The sequence below is a fragment of the Cololabis saira genome, chromosome 4 (assembly GCF_033807715.1).
Source record: "Cololabis saira isolate AMF1-May2022 chromosome 4, fColSai1.1, whole genome shotgun sequence".
Taxonomy (NCBI): domain Eukaryota; kingdom Metazoa; phylum Chordata; class Actinopteri; order Beloniformes; family Belonidae; genus Cololabis; species Cololabis saira.
In genome coordinates this window covers 31,775,680-31,797,281 of record NC_084590.1, presented here as the reverse complement: position 1 = coordinate 31,797,281, position 21,602 = coordinate 31,775,680, and the positions used below count along the sequence as shown (strand labels likewise).

Below are 21,602 nucleotides of genomic sequence, written 5' to 3'. Positions count from 1 at the left end.
CCTAGTTAGGGCCCGAGCACTTACGGTGCGAAGGCCCTATTGTATCTGCAGGATTTTTTTTTTTTCTCGTTTTCGTTTGATAGATCCTATTTTCTGCCATAACTTTTGAATGGTATGACATACAGAGTTGTGGGTGGTGTTATTGTTTGCTATACACCCAAAATTACATGCAATCTTTTATTTTCAGAAATAAACTGCATATGACATGAAACTGGCCTTTCATTTCAGTATCATCATCTCTTTTTTCCTCAATATATTGAGGCCTCTATACAAGTACAGGTATTTATTTGATAAGTGTAGATGAGCCCCTTTTGTCCACATAAATGCAGTTTTGGCAACTAAAAACAGATATTTATTCACAAACTGCAGGTGAAGATGTTCCACCATCTCCTGAGTTAGACAACAGAGTATCGTTGACATAGCAACAGGAGACAGAATATGCCAGAACCACTAAATCCTGCTACCCTTGTTAATATTGATACGATTGCACATAAAGGTACAGTTAATGAGTCACTATATTAAGGAATGGATAGATTATGTTGTGCTGCAAAGGTCAAGGGTATAAAACCCAACAACAGTGTGAAGGATAGTTCAGACTCAAGGAGGGACAGTGTCGGCTTCAACCAGTGACAGTAACGGAAGTGGGGAAATTATTCGTATTTTTTTTTTTAACTTGCACTTAGCGAATTTAAAATAACATCTCCTTATATTAAATATATACAGAAGAGGATTAGGGCCACTGAAGAAAAAAAATTTAATTCTGAGAAAAAAAGTCAGAATTCTGACTTTGATCTCAAATTCTGACTTTTTTCAGAAACCTAAAACAAAAAAAGTTTGAGGATTTTTATTTTACTTTTTTTTTTTAAAGTCAGAATTCTGACATTAACCTCAGAATTCTGAGATTAAAGTCAGAATTCTGATTCTCAGAATTACATTTTTTTTTGCTCAGTGGCCCTAATCCTTTTCCGTATAAACAAGAAGAGGTATTGATCATGATTTGGGTTTGTGGAACAGGAGGCATTTAATTAACCATCACCTGCTTCCTGGGGCAAGTGTCAAACAAGAGAGGATCACTTCTACAAAAACACACCACAATGATCAAAACCCACAATGGACCATTGAAAACACGTGAAGAGATCTCAAGTGATCAGATGCTGTGAGATGGTTTGAAAATCACAGCCCTAGGAGCTTTTATCAGAAAGAGTCAGCAAAAATCCCCCAGACACAACTGAAAGAGACGGAAGTGCTGATATCCATCCATTATCTATACCCGCTTTATCCTTTGCAGGGTCACAGGGGTCTGCTGGAGCCTGTCCCAGCTCATTTCAGGTCACCAGTCCATCACAGGGCCACATATATACACACAACCATGCACACTCACAATCACACCTACGGGCAATTTAGAATCACCAATTAACCTAGCATGCATGTTTTTGGACTGTGGGAGGAAGCCGGAGTACCTGGAGGGATCCCACGCAAGCACGGGGAGAACATGCAAACTCCACACAGAAAGACCCTGCCGGGCCTGGGAGTCAAACCGGGGACCTTCTTGCTGTGAGGCAACAGTGCTAACCACTAAGCCACCGTGCTGCCCGAAGTGCTGATATTTACCAACATATTCTATTATTAAGTGCTGATGATGCAGGGTCCCTAACCTTTCACTTCATGCTCCTTATTCACATTGTTTGTTTTTTTGTGACAATTAAACATGTACCGGTAACTGAAAAGGTAATCTTGCTTAAGATAAAGAAATATTAATCCTTATATTTATTTCCTTTGGAGATCTGTTAATCTATTTCTCATTTAACTTTCAATAGTAACACAGACATTGGCCAGAGGTACCTAAACATCTAAATGTTAGTATGCAGTACATCTCTACAGAGGGGTTTTGATTGATGCACCTGCAGTTCAGTTGTACTCGATTTAGCTTCTTTGGTGATGCATTTATTGTCTGACATTGCTCTGAAAACCTCCCTATCAAAGTACTATTTGTGATTTGTGTCTTTTACATCACATAGAAATGCAGCTAAAGGGCATTCAATGTCACATGACCCACCTTTGTAGGCGCATTTGCAATGGTGATTGAGATACATCAAAAACAAGACTCTCCCATGCACACAGATTAATCCACACAGGTTATTTAAATCTGAAGGTACTAGAAAATAAAATGTAGGAAAAATAGAAAAGAGAGCATATGAAAACATGCTGAATGTCTTACCAAATCTGAATAAATTTGTTTTACTATTAAACTCACCATGGGAGATCAGGGCCATTAAAAAGGCATTGCAGAGGCCACTTTACTCACAGCAGAAGATGCTACAAAGAAAAGTCAGGCTGGCTCTAAATGACTGATGATTCACAGCGGGCTTCTCTGCAGAGGTACCAACTCCGTCTAGACTAAAATGGGGTCTCTGTGTGAGATGTTCTGAGCACATGTGCACAAGGCCTGTACAGGCAAATTCACTCCTGTGGTACACAAGCTTGGTACATGCATTGATCTTAATGCACCAGAGGAAAGACTGGCAGCAAAATAAAATTACCAGTTTGATTATTCATATTGTAAATAGTGAATAAACTGCATTTCAATTGCGCACACACACACACACACACACACACACCAACCAGTGAACATGTCAGAGATCGAACCACCGACGATCCAAATGGGCCATGGCTGCTCAACCTCCCTGGTGTGATGTGCGGAATCAATAAAGGCCTTTTCAAATGAAATAAAGTGCAAAACGATCCATGTCACATCCACAACAGCGTCAGCTGTTATAAATCATATCAGTGTGTCCCAGAGAAGATGCGCTGCGTGAGATTGATTACAGCGCCCCGCAAAAAAAAACGCCACACGATTAGATTTGATATCAGGAGCCGAATGATACCCAGGCAGACTGAAAAGTGTTATAAAGGACCTGGGCTTTTCTTGATGGCTTCTTATTACTGCGCTTCGAAGCTGTTAATGGGCAAAACAGCGACTTAAAGACAGAGAGAGAGAAAAAGAGAGTAAGGATCTCTAAACATGAGAGAAACAAACCTGTTCAAAGAATTCATCCATGAAGCCCTTCTCCATCCCCACAGCAACTTCATCCTCTTCCTCTGTTGTCTCCTTCCCCTGCACAAACACACAAAATATTAGCAATGCATTGAGACTACTAAAAGCTGCAGTAAAAAAAAAAAAAAGAACATAGTGCAGAACATTATTTTAAGCAAAACAATCATCGTTTCTGTTACTTGACTGGACCAAGCAAGATAACTTTGGCACAATTTAAGGTTAAAAGGACCAGTACCACAGCTCTCTTCACCTTTCCACCCATCAGCTGATGGAAAACAAGCAGCACTTAGCGACGCTTGTAATCACAACCACAGCTCAAGTGATTAGCAAATGATTATTTCATTAGGAGCTGGGGGCAGACAGAACCTTGACTTCTATGCATCTCTACTCTCACGTACTGGACAGGTTCTGGTTGGGAGACACTCACACGTCATTCACTGACACGACTGTCGACATTTGGCTTTCCACGATTCCTTTAGGCGCTTCTTTTTCTGGGGCCAATGATTAAATACTTTAATGCTGTCTAGCTTTATTATTTAAAAAAAACCTTTTCAAACACAGTCAATTACTTCTAGTAAAGGTACGCGACTCTAAGTTTATTTATTTTCCTACAGAAAATTTGATTTTTCTTTTAAATTATTTATTCTTCTCTTCACAGACTGAAAAGAAAAATGCTCAACATGGTCATCATAAACCTAAGTATGCTGCTGTAAAGAGAGAAAAATAAACACAAAACAAACAGAAGAAGATTTCATATTACATATTTGTTCAATGCAATGCGTTGAATAGACAGGGGATGACCTCACAATGTCCACTGAAGTGTTACAACATGCAACCAAACCATCAAAACCCCTGCAAATACTAGATAATGACTTTTGACTGGCTGTCCATTGTAGTGACTACCATGCATGAAAAGGTTAAATATGAACCTTTCCAGTTCTGGGGAAGTTTGACAGTGAACATCAAGATATAAGTAAACCCTTTTTGTCTATTCACACCCGTATGGTCTGAACATTTTCAGTAAATACCCTCCCTGGGCACTTTAAAGTGGCCAGTTAGTGTAAATTATGAAAAGTTTGGAGGCAAGAGTAAGAAAAATCAAAATTCACATCATCCTGTGAAATAAATACTTACGTCTAATCACACATCAGGCATTACAATGCATTAGCAGAAATCTCTTGTGGTTTCATCTCAGCTACTAAACAATTCAGCTCTGCATTAGCGACCCATTAGAGGCATTTGCTTATCAATGCTGCATTGAAAAAGGGCAATCGCATCTCTTGTATCTTATCCTAAAATGTCAGGGCAACAGGGGACAGAGCCTTACGTTCTGCTCGAATCACAACCCTCTCAACTTTAGATTGTCTTTTAAAATCTTCACTCAAAAAAAAAGGGAATAATTACTGACAGTGCTGATTTTCATGACAGCGCTGGACTGTAGGAGGATATTAAAATGAAAGGCTCAGATGAAACTGTGGGTGAAATGACACTTCACTTATAAAAGAAGTTGCTATAAAAAGACAATTTCCTGAAAGTCCCCAGCACTTTTAAGGTCTGTAAACCATTAAGTCCAATAAATATCTAAAATTCACAGAGGCAAATATAGATATCACTCTATGAGCCTCTTGAGCAGAGGCAGTAAGATCCAGACGCTAATATGAATGCATTAAAAACAGGAGGAGACAGAACGTCTTGCATCAAATGAGACAAACAAGTAATTTCCCATGGGAAGAATAAGCTTCTTCTTTGACTGTTTAATAGTTAATAATTGCAAACGTACACTTTTAAAGCTAAAATTATGAAATACACTATGGTGTGTGTAGTTTCTGATGAGTTTTTGAAGTGTTTCATGTATTAAAAAGAAGTGCAACCCAAACAATCTGCTGAATGAAAGAATCATCTTATTAATCATAAACAAAACCAGTTCATCTTCCAAACCCCATAGCTTGTGCTGATATGTACATGCATTTCAAAAACACCAAAGATTTAAAAGACTAAAAAAAGAAACTGTTACTTTGCCAAATGACACATCTTTACTTATTCACGTAGTTTTAGGGTTTTATGTACTGACAGAGACAAGCAAGGGAGGAGATTTAAGGAAATGTGAAGCTGAACTGAGGAAGAGAAATCGGTTCAGAGAAAAATGTCTGAAGACAGACTTTAGCAAGTGATGCTGATAACGCTGGCACAAGTCTAAGTGAGAGGCATGCAGAGCCACTGTGATCACACTATTATCTGAACCCACTTGTGCTAAATTTAATCCAACACTGTTGGATTAAATGTTTCAGGAGTTTAAATTCACAATAATTAAATTAAACAAAATTTTAGATAAAAGAAATATACTGTGCATTGATTAAAGCGTAAGCATACTGAAGCAACTCGGAAAAATAGATTTTGATGTCTTGCATAAAGAAAGTTGTGCATTTGAAGCAGGAGCAGGGTGATAACGAGGAGGCGGCAGCAGCAGGATATGGAGGACAAAGACAAGTAGGGAATCAGAATCAGCTCTGAGCCATGGCAGTGTTCAGCCTCCTCAGAGGGATGCAGAGCCTCCTGCAGAGAGACGAGGGCTTTGGTCTAGTTTTGCTTGCACATAGTGGTCAGGAGTGGAGAAGACAAGCGTCCACCTCCCACCCAGATCTGGACCTCTTGCTGAGCCAAAAAGGGGCTGCAGAGGCCATAAGCTCTGCACTCTTGCTCCAGATTTGCCTGTCCACACACAACAGATGCTCTGAGCCCGACACACAAATATACAGCTGACACACTGATAATACACAACAGATGGCAGGGACGCTATCAGAATGACATCCGTGCGAGCCGGTCCTCACCAGAACATAACCTATCAATGCTCTCTGCCTCTGGGACCCACGCTCCGCTGCAACACCCCAACTGTGGTGAACAGGGTAATGGGCATAATTATACTGCTTATTAAATTATAGACTTTCTCTCTGGCACCATGGCAGCAAGACATTTTTTCACAATGACAGAAATACCTGCACAGGATCCAGCACATGGTGCATGCACAGTAGGAAGAGGATATATAGTCCAAGAGTCTGGGATCGAGAGATAAAACAGATGTAGACAAACTACCATAGTGAGCAGGCTGCAGGAATCCCATTTATAGCAGAAAAGCCAAAAAGGAGGAGAAACACCACCAACCATCAATTACAGAAAGCTGTGAAAATGTAATAACATGTGCAGAAAGCCACAGAGACACAGAGCACATGTGTTGATGTGCAGCACTCAGATTTAGCAACCAGGTTGTGTGTGTGTGTGTGTGTGTGTGTGTGTGTGTGTGTGTGTGTGTGTGTGTGTGTGTGTGTGTGTGTGTGTGTGTGTGTGTGTGTGTGTGTGTGTGTGTGTGTGTGGGGTGGTGGTTTGGGTTGGGGGGGGGCCTTGCAAGACTCTGTACCAACACGTCCCTTTCACTGGGAAAACAAGCAAGCGATAAGCTCAAGTAGGGACTTATACCGGTGTGTGGTGCACATTATAGTCCTATGTTTCAGATCTAATGCAGACCTGATTTAAGTCATTTATATTGAAACCAATTCAAGCACTATCCTGTGATCCTATTACAGGAGACTGTGACAGCTGCACAGAGAAATACTGAGAGAAGCCACGTTCATTATCACATATAATTAAGGATTTGGGCTAACACAGACACACACTAATATTTAATCATTTATTCATGTTTTTGCAGGGTGTATGCGTCTCAGCAGGTGGAGCAGCCATCCTCTAACCAGCATGTCGATGGTCATGTGCTGCTGTGAAAATATCTGCCATAAATTGTCTTTGCATTGCTGCAAGACGGTTGCATAAGGGAATTGCACATCAGCACATCCAGCCTATCGTCCCAGCACGTCCAGCTCTGGTCGCAAAACAGGGTCAAGATAACACAGGACGAACCAAGAAGCAGCAGCTGCATTCAGGGTTCAGAGAGGACGTAGATAGTCAACTGGTTCTTACTACCCTCCTGCACAGACGCGTTTGAATCAGGTGCTAGTTTAGTTGCCGGTGGCTCCACCACAGGACATGTTGACCTGACAGAGGAATACCTAAAAGTTAGGGATGATATATTAGAATCAGGCTGACCAGAAGTTTAATTCTGCCAAATTTCTGGCCCAAATATGGTTGTTGCCCCAGCAAGAACCTCTCAAGGAGCGTATGCTAAGTGAGCATATGTGCTAATAACTTTTGCTGCTCTAAATTCTCTTCTGCCTAGTGTATAATGGAAAAAAAAAACTTTGATTTTTGTATTCTTAAAATCATGTCTTACATGTAAAACAGTTGAGCTCATAGGACTAGATGGTACAATCCCTTAGATCAATCAGCACTTGGTAGTGAGTGGGTGGGGGGGTAAGGGTAAAGGGGTAAAGGGGGTAAACGCTTCATTGGGGTCTTCAGGTGGGCACCCCCCTTCACCGGTGTTTCGTTGATCAGCCCACGACACCTCAGGAGGGCTCAACGGCAACACCTGGCGTCCCAGGTGTGCCCCCCTCTGCTTTTACCCCTAGGGACATTTTGCAGCCCAGGTGGGGTCCTTTCTCTTGATCCATATCCATCTGCTGCTTCGTTCGGCAGCCTCTGATAGCAATTTGACGGCTCGTCGGAAGGCCTGCCCTCGCACTCCCATTCCCTTCAGAAGCTTGGTTGTGGACGTGGCAACGAAGCCTCTACACCCGACCTCAACCGGAAGCACCCGGGCACGCCAGCCGTGTTGCTCTGCCTCAGCTGCTATGTCCGCATACTTCAGTCGTTTGCGCTCATATGCTTCACCAACTGCTGCCTCCCATGGTACAGTTAGCTCAACAATGAACACAGCCTTCTGGGAGGTTGACCACAAGACCAGGTCCGGCCTGAGGCTAGTTGTAATGATCTCAGGCGGGAAGATGAGTTTCTGGTCTAGGTCAACCTGCATCCTCCAGTCCCGGGCCGAGTCCAACAGGGTTTTCTCCAATCTTGCAGGTGGTTTTGCTGGGAGTTGTCCTGCTCTTACAAACGGGGTGGTGTTTGAGCGTCTAGGCATTGGGGGAGGGAGGGCATTGTTGGTGGTCCTCCTTCCTTCCAGAATGATGGCCAGTTGTCTTAGGACCTGGTTGTGTCTCCAGGTGTAGCGGCCTTGGGACAAACTGGTTTTGCAGCCGGTGAGGATGTGACTCAGTGTTGCAGGGGTTTGACAGAGTGCACAAGAAGGATCTTCTCCAAACCATTGGTTTAGATTCTTGGGTGTGGGAAGAACATCGTAGGTGGCTTTGATGATGAAGCTAATTTGGCTTCCTTCCATTTCCCAAAGATCCTTCCATGTGAGCTTACGATGCTCCAGGTTTTCCCAGCAAGTCCACTGTCCCTGTTTGGACTGTGCCACTGCTGTCGCGCATCTCTTTGCCTCCTCTTGTTGCCGAATCTGAGCAACCACCAGCTTTCTCCTCTGGGTTGAAGTTGCCTTGTGCCATGTGGGTCGGCCTGTCCCAAGTCCAAACCCACCTCTTCCATGCTGCACCTGTCCCACAATGTCTCCATGCCTGAGAGCAGATTTAGCTTGCTCAACAGCCTCCGATGGGATCCATTTCCTCCCAGTTGCCAGTCTGGGAGCAGCCGCTTGGATCACTTCATCTTGAGACTCAGTCAAGGTCATGTTCAGCCTCACCTTGGTGCATTTAAACTCCTCTGTGAGGCTAGAGATGGGCAGTTCCAGAGCACCATGTCCATACAAGCCAATGTTGCTGAGGCAACGCGGGAGGCCAAGCCACTTCTTGATGTAAGAACTGACTGTTCTCTCCAGCTTCTCGATTTTGGTCATGGGGATCTCGTACACTGTTAGAGGCCACATCAGGCGGGGGAGCAATCCAAACTGCAGGCACCACAGTTTCAACTTGCCAGGAAGCAAGGTCTTGTCTATGCTGACAAGGCCTTTTATGGTTTCTTCCCTCAGCTGATCACTCTGGTCTGAATCTTTGAGACGTGCGTTGTACAATCGCCCTAGACTCTTGACTGGCAGTTCTGACACCAACGGGATTGGTGTATCCTCGATGTGGAACCTCTGGTCTGTGAGTTTCCCCTTGACGATGGATATGCTTCTGGATTTGCTTGGTTTGAACTTCATCCGTGCCCATGTAATGTTGGCATGAAGCTTTCCTAGCAGATGTTTGGTGCATGCAATGGTTGAGGTCAAGGTGGTCATGTCATCCATGTAGGCGCGAATGGGTGGTAGACGCTGACCACACTTCAGACGTTCTCCACCCACAACCCATTTGGAAGCCCGAATGATCACTTCCATTGCCATGGTGAAGGCTAGTGGGGAGATGGTACATCCCGCCATTATTCCCACTTCCACAGATTGCCATGATGTTGTGTACTCTGTTGTTTTGACACAGAATTGCAGGTCTCGGAAGTAGTTTCTCACCAGGTTTGTGATGGTATTTGGGATGTGAAAGAAGTTGAAGGCTGTCCAGATGAGAGAATGAGGGACGGATCCAAAAGCGTTGGCCAGGTCTAGAAATAAGACGTGCAGGTCTCTTCCTTCCCTTTTGGCAGATTGGATTTGGTGCCATATCATGCTTGTATGCTCCAAGCACCCTGAGAAACCAGGAATTCCAGCTTTCTGCACGGATGTATCAATCAAGTTGTAAAACATGTATCAAGTAAACATGGAACAGGATCCAAGTGTGCATCTCCACCTGACAGCATGTTTTTGGCTTTAGATGATACCGCTACTCTTAAAGGGTAATTTCACAAAAATGATTAAAAACCTTTTTGACTCACCTCCATAACATGGTGCAAACACATTTAGTAAACTTCTGCTGTTGTGTTAACAGAACAAAGACCACAAAATGAGATTCAATCTTCAGTTCTCAAAAGGCAAAAAATAAATAATCAAAAAATAAATCATCAAAAACCTCTAAAGAACTCACAGAGAGCCGTTTCCACAGAGGAAACAATGCTAATAGGAAGATATTTCAATACAGCTTCCCACAGTAAACTGGGAAGACATGCCCCTGTTTATCTTTTCAAATGCAATTCTCTGAAGGAAAATGTCTCTGATCTAATTTGTTTTCAGATCCCTGCCACTTGCTGCTACGAACAACCTGAAGCGGAAGTAACTGTTACTAATAATACAACCACCTAAACTTTCAAATAAATGGAAGCGAAGGTAATCCAGGTACAAGGGCTGCATGCATAAGCAATAGCTAAACAAAACCAAAGCACATCAATTTCCCTCCATATAAACTGGTATAAAAGTGAGCAGACAAGTGCACCTCATGCATACTTGAGAGCATGCTCTCACATTTGATGAAATGAGTGTCTTTTACCGTCAAGATGAAAAGAAGTGGCAGAATTTAGTACATAAATAAATAAAAAGAGGCAGTATTTAAAAACTAAATAATAATGTATACAATGCCTGGTGAAAAACGAAACAAAATTGTTAAAAAAGTAAAGACCTGGAGTGTTAAAAGTAAAATCTAACCTTAACTAAGCAACTAGTTCAGAGCTCCCTGCTGAGAGAGTAGCTACTGCACTGATTAAATAGTTTAAATATAACACAAGATTAGAACTCAGTGTACTATTTCGTACAATTGTGTAACCGTGTAACTTGGGGTTATATGCAGCTACAGAATAATTACCTATAATAGCGGCCGAACTGTGATACAAAACTAAAACTAAATTTGCATGGCAAGAGCTTCTTGTGGTAAGAGATACTTCACTGGAAAAGTGTTGAATCTCAAACAAATTTTTGAAGGAGAGAGATCAGACTTGATTTCCAAAAACTGTGCAGACTTCCTCTGTTTGAAACTTAAATGAATCCTCTTGGAGATAAATTTCAAACAGCATGTGCAGAAAGAGATCCTCACAAATGCCTTCACTTACTGACGTGCTGAAGTCGTCGGGACATTCACCCCAGACACTTGTACCAATTAATTCGTAGTTCTTTATTATTAACTTTAACCATCCTTAATCCCCCCAATAAGTGATTGTTATTGACATCTCAAATTATATACTGAGAGGCTCTGACCAGATGCTCTCAAAGTGCATCCATTTTAAAGTTGGTTTGAAAGAAAAAAAATGTTGTATGCAGTTGTTTTGGCCTGGAATGACCTTCCTCCAAAACACCCATCCTATGTCAAATCTTCTTTTTTGTGTGTCATATGTCCTTTTTTCAATTACTCAAATGTGGATTGTTCTTCTTGTACTAAAACACAATGTTTATGTTTGAGCATCACAAATCCTTTATCTTTTCTTTCTTTGAACCTCTTCTTCTGGGCTCAAGTGTAGATCAAGTATTTTGTGTGAATTTATATTTTTTCTAATGCTCTTTCCATCCGTTGTTTATTTGGGTTTATAAAATGATGGCGTGAATTATATTGTTTTAATTATTTTCCTATAGGAGCTACAGTATATAGCTGTCTGGACTGGAGAGAAAAATAAAGCCCTGACGTTTATTTGAATTCATCAGTCACCAGAACATCTGGTGCAAGAGTCAAGAGTATGAGGAAGAGTATGTTCTGAGCAAAAGCACAGAGTGCAATATTCCAACTACTGACCCAAAACTTAACATCACAATATTCCCATTACTGTTCACATCAGTTCACAAAATATTCTGGGAATCTTTAAAGTTGGAAACTTCTTGTGGAATTAATGAGAATATGCTAGTTAATGGGAATAAACTAGTTTACTAGTATTAACATGACATTGTGTTTGTGTTGATAGCATGTTGAAAGTATACTATCTTAACCCGATGACTTAATCCAGTCAATTAAAGTTTTGATGATATCACCAGGGTTAATACATATGGTATACCCTTTTATTGAGAATTGAAAAGACCTTTTTAATTTGTTGCTGTGATGCTGCTTCTTCTGTCTTCTGTTATCATACAAGATTGGAGTTTATAGTTGTATTTAGCATGCTGACTGGGGCGTGCTCATCGTTCATCCTGCATTTTTCTATGCAGCTCTAAAAGATTGCTGGAATTTTATCATACATTTTCAGCTCCTTTGCAATCCAGAGACATCTACATGTTCAAGATCATAGATTAATTAACATATGTGATTCAGGGTTCGGTTCGGTTCTAATCGTATTTATATCTCAATATGGCTGAGCAACTTTATAATTTTTCAATATGTTTCCATTTTCAGAGAAAGGTAACTATTGAAGGCACAAAAAAATGCTGAGGAAGCATCCCCACACACGATAATCAGTGATTGATGGGTTAACTGGCAGGCTGACTGTCAGAGTGAACGGCCGGTGGAGGAGGATACGGTGTAGTGCTATCAAGACGAAGTAATTACACAACCGGGGAGCAGTGTGGCTGCTCAGGAAGTGAGCCAGGAGAAGACCAGCCAGCTGAAAAAGTCATTCAGTTCCTGTCACTTTATTGGTCTCCCCTCTATCTTATACAACACCGGCAGCAGAGGAAATCAACAAGTCGACATCGTTCTGGCCATGGACTAATGATCAGGGTCAGCATCAGCGGAGGCAGTAAGGTAGAGGCGGGGAGCTTCAATGACCATTCATGTCACCATTTGTATGAGCTGATCCACGGTATTTCTGCTGGTATTGTCTCTATAAATGTACAATCTGCAAGCAAGGAATGGTTTTGGTCTAAGTAATAAGTACTCTGAAACTTTTAAACTGTAAGTTAACCACACACAAACGTTATTATGTACATAAAAAAAAACATGAACAGCAGCACAATATGTTTCAGTAAAATTTACAATTTTCATGCTAAAGAAACGATGCAAACGTTTATCAATTAAAACAAAATGAAAAACAATGGAAAAATAGAAAAAACACCACAAAGAGAATAAAAGATGATCTGGGTAACAGAATAAAATTGAAAAAAGCAAATTAAAAATGGAAAATGTATGTCCTTTATTGTATTGTTCATTTTGCAACCTTTATTTGTTCATTGAATAAATAATGTTATCTAAATGACCATATCATTCATCATTAATACTCTAAACAAGCTTGGATGAGTTACAGTTAAAAAGGAAACAATATTCACTAGATGCTTTTTCCACTCAAGTGGCCACATAGGAAGTAATCTTGTGTTTCTTCTTAAGGTAAATACTGAAGGATAAGGACTTGACGAGAACAACTGGACTAGGACAAGCTTGGTTCGACCGGAAGATGGTAGCGGTAGCCCCTGTTATACAGCAGAACTTGTTTCCTAATACCTCTTATACAGGTCATAAAATTGGGGAGTTTAAATATATACTTTTGTATTTGCGTTAGCTCAAACTAAATGCACTTCTATTTACTCAACAAAGATGTTTTGCATCTTGTAGATCACAGATCAGACGGAGGTTAACGACTGCTTCATCAACCAAGCCCGTATCTGTCTGACTGTAGCAGATGCACAAAGGATGAAGTGGGTGTCAGAAGGGATGAAGTGCTGCTAACCACAGCAGCACAAAGTCAAAGTGTCTGCATGGGCAACAATTTCCTTTTTCCAACAATCCTCCTCAATGTCCTCCCACTTTAATTATCTTCCTTTTTCTTTTGCATTCCCCCCGTCTGTCATTCTTTCGCCTCCTTCCAGCAGATTTCAGCTTCCCTGCAGAATCATTACAGCAGCGGGCCCACACAACATGGACTCGGTTACCTTTGTCTCACTCTGCCTCTACCAGCCTTCACTTGTTTGTTACCTTTTCCTCCTCCCCCCCCCCCCCCCCCCATCCTTCCTAAATACCTCCAATCTTATATAGATATATAGTTACTTTACAGCTATAAATGTATCATACTTCTCATATTTTAAACCAGCTCTTTCTCTTGATCTTTCTCCCTCTTGCAGTCATCCACCCCCGTCCACCCCTCTGCCTTCCTCAAATCACATCTTTCTGACCTTTAACTTTGTAATCATCAAAGTGATGCCATTTAAAAATGGATAAATACAATTTTACAAACCGCCACACAGTGAAAGGTTAAATAATGACTCGTAATGCGATAATTGCGTGGCGTTGCACAAATCAATATCAATCAGTTGTAGGGTAGAATCTAAATGTCTGCAGCTGCCAGCTCTCCCACGTGTATTTCTTTATGCTACAAAGATTCACATGAGACCAGTGACCTTTCAGGCTAAGTCATGACTGCTTATTCACATTTTTCCTTGATAATTCCTAACTGGCCAGTGGATGTGTGTATTTGTAACTATAAATTGGTGATAAGAAACAAGCATGGAGGCTGGCCGGTGTTGAGTATTGGAGCTGGTCAACAGGCAGGGAAAAGAGATTCTTCTATAACGCTTATGCCAGATTTTCCCCGACAGCCGTCTCTCCTCACTCTCCCCTGAGGAAAATGTTGTGAAAGTCTCACTCTGTGCCTTGCTGACCAAGAAGGATCACCGTAGGACGTCAGTACCCATCGTCCACTAACATAATTATTGTGTGGATATGAGGGGAAGCGGGGAGTAGGAGGGAATAGCAGGATATGTCGGGAACGATTGAGGGAGAGATGAAAGGAAGTGCAAGGAAATGACAAGACAAGAGACAGTTGTGGGAAAGCAAGGAGCGATGACATGTACAAATAAGTAAAGGTCTTCATCACAGAATAATCTTCTGATTCATTTAACAAGTCCATGCTGCTTTATGTGGTTTCAGTGATCGATAACAAGAAGGGGGAAAAAAGGCATCAAAGAAGCAGAAAGTTGTTTTGTGGTTCAATTTCATTAAAAACAAAGTCAATCTTTTGGTTAGTTGCTGTTATTAGCATTCTTTTTATTTTCTATTTGATTGCTTCAGTTCTTCTCTTTCTTCTCCTCTTAAAATGTGACAAAACATCAACAACCAGCAGCAACAACAACTTTGTGTTTTTCCTTTCTATGAGTTTTTAAATATCTGGGCAGCTGGTGGTTGATACATGAAGCTGATTTTTTTTTTTTCATTTTTTTGGACCGCTAGTCCTTTTTCCCTCTCCATGTGATAGATACAACAGTTAAAAAATAGCACAAAATTACAACAAATTAAATACAACAAGGGAGGGTGTCACATGTTTAGCAACACAGGGTTGTTGTCTGCATCTGACTGGCTAGATAAATATTCTAGGGCACTGGGACCAGCCAGACTTTTACTAAAGTGCCAATAATGGCCCAGATTAACCATTAGTTTACCTTTATTAACTGACTTAAATCCTCAGGAATTGACCAACACACTTAACCGCTTGGCTTTGTTTTACAGAAGAAAACTGCAGAATGCCTTTTTGGGCCCGTCACAGTTTTCCCAGTGGTGGACAGTAACGGAGTAAATTTACTTGAGTACTGTACTTAAGTACATATCCAGAGGATTTGTACTTTACTTGAGTATTAGATTTCTTTGGTACTTATTACTCTTACTTGAATACATTTCCAAGACAAATATTTTTACTTTTACTCGAGTAAATTTCTAGGAAGGCTGAAAAGTACTCGTTACTTTCAGGTCTGCTCTTTTTTCTTCCTCCCTAAAATCCTATAAACACAAGCTGTTTTTGTCAAAGGAGGAGACCTATCACAGTGCATGCTCTCAGACAGACATTGGGAGACAGCCAAGACAGACATGGGGAGACAGTTTGTTATGCTCTATATTGCTATATTGTACTGGTACATGTCCTTCCTGTAAAGTTAAGTAACTTCAACATTGAGTTATTGAAAGCAGAGATGTAGTTTTTTGTAAAGCAGTGGTCTTTGAGGGGGATCCAGACTTAGTTGGATGGTGCAGGTTCATTTGGTTTCAGTTCATGATTGTTAATAAACTCTGCATCATCTGCTGTCCTCTTATGATCCCATTCATTTGATTTGTTTTTGGTGTTTCTGCAGGTTTTATATAACATTGTGGTTCTAAAAGCAGCACATCAGTGCAGCTGGTTTCAAAGAGTTAATTCTCAGAAACAAGAGTTAAAAGATCCTTAAATTAATTTAGAAAAAATATAGTAATTTACTGATGTGGAAAATAAGAAATGTACTCTTACTCTTACTTTTACTTAAAGTAAATTTAAAAGCATTTACTTTTGGATACTTAAGTACCTTTTAAAAGCAAGTACTTTTCTACTCTTACTCGAGTAATATTTTGACTGAGCTATTTTGACTTGTAACGGAGTAAATTTTGACCAGTAGTATTTGTACTCTTACTCAAGTACTGGGGTCGAGTACTCTGTCCACCTCTGAGTATTCCTGACAGTATGTTACCATTGTGAGAGTCTAGAAAACCAGATGTGATTAGATATAATGATGTTGCTCAGCAAACAGTCCAGAAGCACGTTTAAGTTTGTGCCTTGTCAAGCGGCAAACATCATCACACTAGGAGGCTGGTAGGCCGGTGATGGAATCTGTGGTCGGTGCCAGCGGGAGCAGAAGCAACGTGGTCCAAGTTTTGCAAAGGTTTCGAGTTCGTGTGAGAATTCTGCTCATTTTAAGGCGTATATGTCACCTCGTGTCCTTCTTTTTGGAATTGTACAGATAAAAAAGATGAGTGGGCTCATGTAAAATGCTTCTTTTTATTTTTTATTTCTAAATTGAACCTCTCCTGCAACGGAGTTCAAACCTCTTGTGTGTCATATGTAAAAACATTGCTTTTTTTTGTCTTGTTTCACCAACTTGATTAACATTAGGGTTAGATTTAGAAAAAGGTTACAATTTGGGCGTAATAGCATTACTGACGGGGTGGTAGTGGCACCAGGCTCTTATGGCCGAGCGATGACTCATACTGTACCTGAGCTTTCCAGAGAAACAAAAAGGCCAGATTTTCCAGTAGCAACTTAGACATCCAATTATTCACTCTTGCCTGTCCCATTTCAAAGGCTCCATTTCCTTTTTTCTGCAGAAAAAGCTTTAAAAACTGATAATTACCTGCAGAGCAGCAGACATGGACATGGACGGAGTTAGCAACTAGTCTGTGACGGTAGTGGTGCTTTTATCTAAACAGCTTGACAATTCAAATCCAAAAAGAGAGCCTGGAGGTGAATGAATGTTCACCTTCCATCAGCATGATGAATAGATGCAATTTCAAATGAACGTTGCACAGATTTTATTTCCTGGAAGGAATAAAATGCTGCTGCAAATGAGTTTGCATCACGTTGAAAGGATTAAGTATGTCAGGATAGCGTTTCGTGCGGAACTCGTTCAAGAAAAAGAATAAAAGTGATCGCACGCACAATTAAGTAAAGTTTCTTTTTCAAACAACTACTAACATATATTGTGTCTATAATATGCCAAACCTTCACCGTGGATTGTGAGACTGTAAATTATTATGCAGCAGTGATTGTCACTGATGCAGACCTGCCAACTCTGATTTAAGATTATTTTTTTAAAGAAAAAAAGCCTGTGTATGTCATTCCAGGGGGACGATAATGCCAGATGTTTTTTGTTGTTTTTTTCCATTTAAAATAATACCACTTCAACCTCAAACTGGCAAGATTCGAACACATCAATATTCACCAAAGTCACCTGCGAAAAAAGAAAGAGCTACCGGGAGGCTAATGAAAATAATGACAATTCACAGCTCTAATCTCCAACAAGAACCTTGATAAAAGGAATTATCTGCACTGCTAACGGACTATTCTGCTGTCATCAATTATAAGAAGAGATGAGAGCGGAGGTCAGCACATTAAAAATTCAATTTCAGCAGCTGGAACAAAGATCACCCGGAGCCATTTTCCCCACAACAGATGGGTAAGGTTTGATTACAGAACTGTCATCTGTTTTATATTATTAGGACTCCAATTATTTTACACCTTGGAAGTTGCTGCTCTTTATAAGAAGCTTAAAAAATGCAAGTTGAAACCAATCCCTGTCAAACCACAATATAGTAATTTCCAGGAATTCACACTGGTAGAAATAGTCACTCAATAAGCAAGGGTTCAATGGACACATTACAAAAATAACCATGAAAAGTGAGCAGAAATCAGGCATCACTACAACAGTCACCTCATTTGCAATGACAGGCAGGTCCCTGGTGAGATGCCAGCTTGGTCACATTCGTTTTGTGGCTCATTAATGCAATTATGCAGCATTGGTGAGTACATGAATAATATGTTTTGGAGTGTGTGAGGGACATGTCTTTCGGATAACTAAAAAAAAAGGCAATGCATTTCACTGCAGCTGCTGATTTGCCAGATAAGTCTCATCTGCAGGTCACAACCTGAGAGCAGGCACCGCTCCAGGAGTTTACAGAAGCTCATAAGCTTTGAGAGTGGACACATGAAGCTTTAACCGCAACAAAAGAGCTCCTTTTAACCATCACTGCTGCTAATGTCCTCGTAGAAGTGTCAACAGCTGATATTATGTTAAGGGGAAACATGATACGGGCCAGTAAAGTTAAAAAAGAGCAGGGAAAATGACGAGAAAGTCCCAGAGGCTGGTGCTCTACATTTATCCAGTTAGTTAATATGTCACTCTAACGACAAACAAGCAATGACAGTGAGTACCCTCAGCATACGCACACAGCCAACGGCCGCTTGAACCACTGACGCTGACTAACAAGGCCTCAGAGAGGATAGAAGGGATAAAGGAGGGAAGAAATGTAGGAACGGACAGAGGGTCGCCTGATAAATCACCTATAAGCAACGAGCAACAAGCAAGCAACAACAGAGGAATTCACCACAAGAGGGGGGATAAAAGGGAAAAAAAGTTCATAATTCAAGGAACAGAGATGGAAAAACGAAGCTCGTCAATCAGAAGAAAAAGACAGTGCCAGTAAAACATCGAGCAAAAGTGAGCAACTTTGATGGTTGAATCAGATGCTACAAATGCAGCTTTCACAGCACCGAACTGACCAAATAATTCACTGCCGCAAAAATAAGAAACGGGCCCTGCGATGTACTGGCGACCTGTCCAGGGTGTAACCCCTGCCTCTCGCCTGTAATGAGCTGGGATAGGCTCCAGCAGACCCCCGTGACCCTGCAAAGGATAAAGCGGGTATAGATAATGGATGGATGGAAAAATAAGAAACGATCACATCTGATCTATAAACGTTATTGTCGTGTGTGAATTCTGACACAAACTTCCCTTCAGTTTCCAGAGCCTCAACACAGCTGACAAACGCATCACATCAATGCCATCTGTCACTAAATCACTGCTGGGCCAGCTGGGAGCCATGGGACAAGGTGAGCGGAGGGAAGAGGCCGCACCGCACGGCCGTTTTAGTTACAGAGCCTGGCAGCTTCAGACAGCTAACTAATGAGCTGCTAGGAGAGAAGAGTGCTGGGCAGCTGCTGAGCTCATAAAGAAGCTTTATGTGCATATGGGGAGTGTTGAAGCACAACCTGCAAATATGAGCAAAACTCAATTTCCTGCCAAAAATCACACAGAGGCACATGGCTGAGTAAACTCTCAGGATGACGTAACGTAAACACACAGACACATAAGCAACCGAGGATGTACAGCGCAGACCTTCAATCTTGATGCTTGGTATATTTAGAAAGATGATTGCTTATGAAATACCTTTATTTCGCTCAGATTTTTGGTTGTTAGAAAAGCCACAAACCAATTTATTGTTAAAAGCAGCAAACCTAGGGTTCAAGTTATTTTTCTACATAAAAAAGTTTAATCAAATGTTAGATTTAGGATAGCCCCTTTGCAGGTAGCTTGAACTAAATTATCACTTTCATTATCCTAAAAATAAAAGCTGAGTGGCAGGATACAAGTAGCCCGGTGAGGGGTGTGAGGTATGTATTTACTGGACTTTCTGATAGTTTTTTTTAAAGCCTCTAGAAAAATTCCCAAATCAACCAATTACTTCTAGTCCTCTGATAATGGTTTGAAAACTGGCTGTCAACAGAGCTGGGATATATCTGGACACGTCATCCCGTCATTTTGCAGGAAGAGATTTCTAAATCATTGTAAAAATGGTTCAGATGAATAAAAAAAAAGAAAACTTACAAAATTAAATTACAATACATGTTTAGTTCTTTTTTTCCAATTAAAAAGCTGCTTGAGTTTTATGTGTAACATACAAGATGCCCAACATTAGCAAATGGTGATGATATCCACAAAATGAAAAGGTGATTGAACGAGTTTCAGTCTACAAATACCTGGGATTTTATTTGGATGAAAATCTGTCTTTTAAATACCATATTGAGTGTCTTATAAAGAAACTCAGGGTTAAACTTGGTTTCTATTATAGAAACAAAAGTTGTTTTTCCTTTAATGTTAGAAAAAGACTGATTCAGGCAACTTTTGTATCAATACTTGACTACGGTGACATCTTATACATGCATGCAAATCTCTCCTCCCTGAAAATGCTGGATTCAGGTAATCATGCAGCTCTAAGATTTGTAACAGATTTAGGTTTTCGTACTCATCACTGTAGTCTTTACGAGAGTGTTGGCTGGTCTTCTTTGCACAATCGTAGATGGGAACACTGGTATTGTTTTCTTTATAAAGCCATCTTGTGTGACTTGCCCCCTTATTTGTGTTCTCTCTTGGTTCTTAAAGTCAACACCAAAAGCTGTAGTCTCAGGCATGATAGATGGATAATGTATACTATTCCTCGTACGCGGACTGTTTTTGGGGAAAGGGCCTTCAAAGCATTTGCACCCTCGTCCTAGTATAAATTACAGAGTCATCTTAAATTGGATCATCTCCCAAGTTTGCTAGATTTTAAAGCGAGGATCAAGGTCTATCTGACTACTGAATGCACATGTTCTTTTATCAAACATTGAGTGATTATACTGTAGTGATGTGAATGCCAAACTGTTTTAGCTGTTTTTTATGTATCTTTTGTTGATGTTGGTTGATAATGCATGATTCAACTGTTTTCAAAATCCCATTTTGGAGCAATAACCTGTTCTGTAGGATATTATGAATCTCTGCATCCTTCAGTAAATGTGTGGGTATGTGTCCTCAGGTCCTGTTCACTTATTTCAAGATTCAGACTTTGACCAGGTCACTCCGACATCCTTCACTCTCTTTCTCTCTGGCAGTGTGTGTTGCTGGTGTGAAATTGTTGCATGACCCCAATTTGCACCAAGTTTTAGCTGTCAATCAGATGGTCTCACACTCGACTCCAAAATACTTGGGTACACAGAGGAGTTCAGGTCTTGTGTTTGCAAAAATTCTTCTGCAGTTTTCTTCTGCAAAAAAAAATAAATAAATAGTCCAAAGAGTAGATAGTAGATAGTAAGTATATGACGAGCAGGGCAGGGACTCCCCAGAACTCTCTCTGTTACCCCTTTTACACCAAGCTGGTTCCAGGGCTGGTGCTAGTGCTGGTGCTAGAGCCGGTTCGCGGTTGGTTCTAAGTTAGAACCATTTGCTTTTACACAGCTGGTGCTGGCCTGCAGCTGGCCAGAGAGTCACGTCATCACGTCACCACTCCCCCTCGTTTTCATCCCCACCGTGATCAGGAAGCTGAGAGCCAAAAGCTGTTTTAATTTCAGCTGTAGCGCTGTTAATATGGCACTTTATTAAGTTTTCATATTTTTTCAGGTAAAGTAACCTTTAAGATCCCCAACCTGGGCTCAGTTTATCCAAATAACGCCTGTTAAGAAATTTGACTCGAGAGCCGGCAGCTCCTCTCCTCTCCTCTCCTCAGGAGCTCCTCTCCTCCTACGTAACATACGCCGTAGACTCTGCGTTGGTGTA

General features: G+C 40.9%; 1 protein-coding gene across 4 annotated transcripts in view; it reads right to left on the bottom strand.

Annotated features, from left to right (window-relative positions):
- The window catches only part of stx1a (syntaxin 1A (brain)), an 81,001-nt gene that overhangs the window by 54,372 nt on the left and 5,027 nt on the right, over nucleotides 1-21,602 (bottom strand). For all 4 annotated transcript variants that reach the window (XR_009782496.1, XM_061719458.1, XM_061719457.1 and 1 more), the window contains exon 2: nucleotides 3,038-3,115. Coding sequence is in view for 3 of the 4 variants with exons in the window: in XM_061719458.1 (XP_061575442.1) it covers nucleotides 3,038-3,115 (78 nt within the window). In the remaining variant the exon portion in view is untranslated. The remainder of the gene's footprint in view (nucleotides 1-3,037; nucleotides 3,116-21,602) is intronic.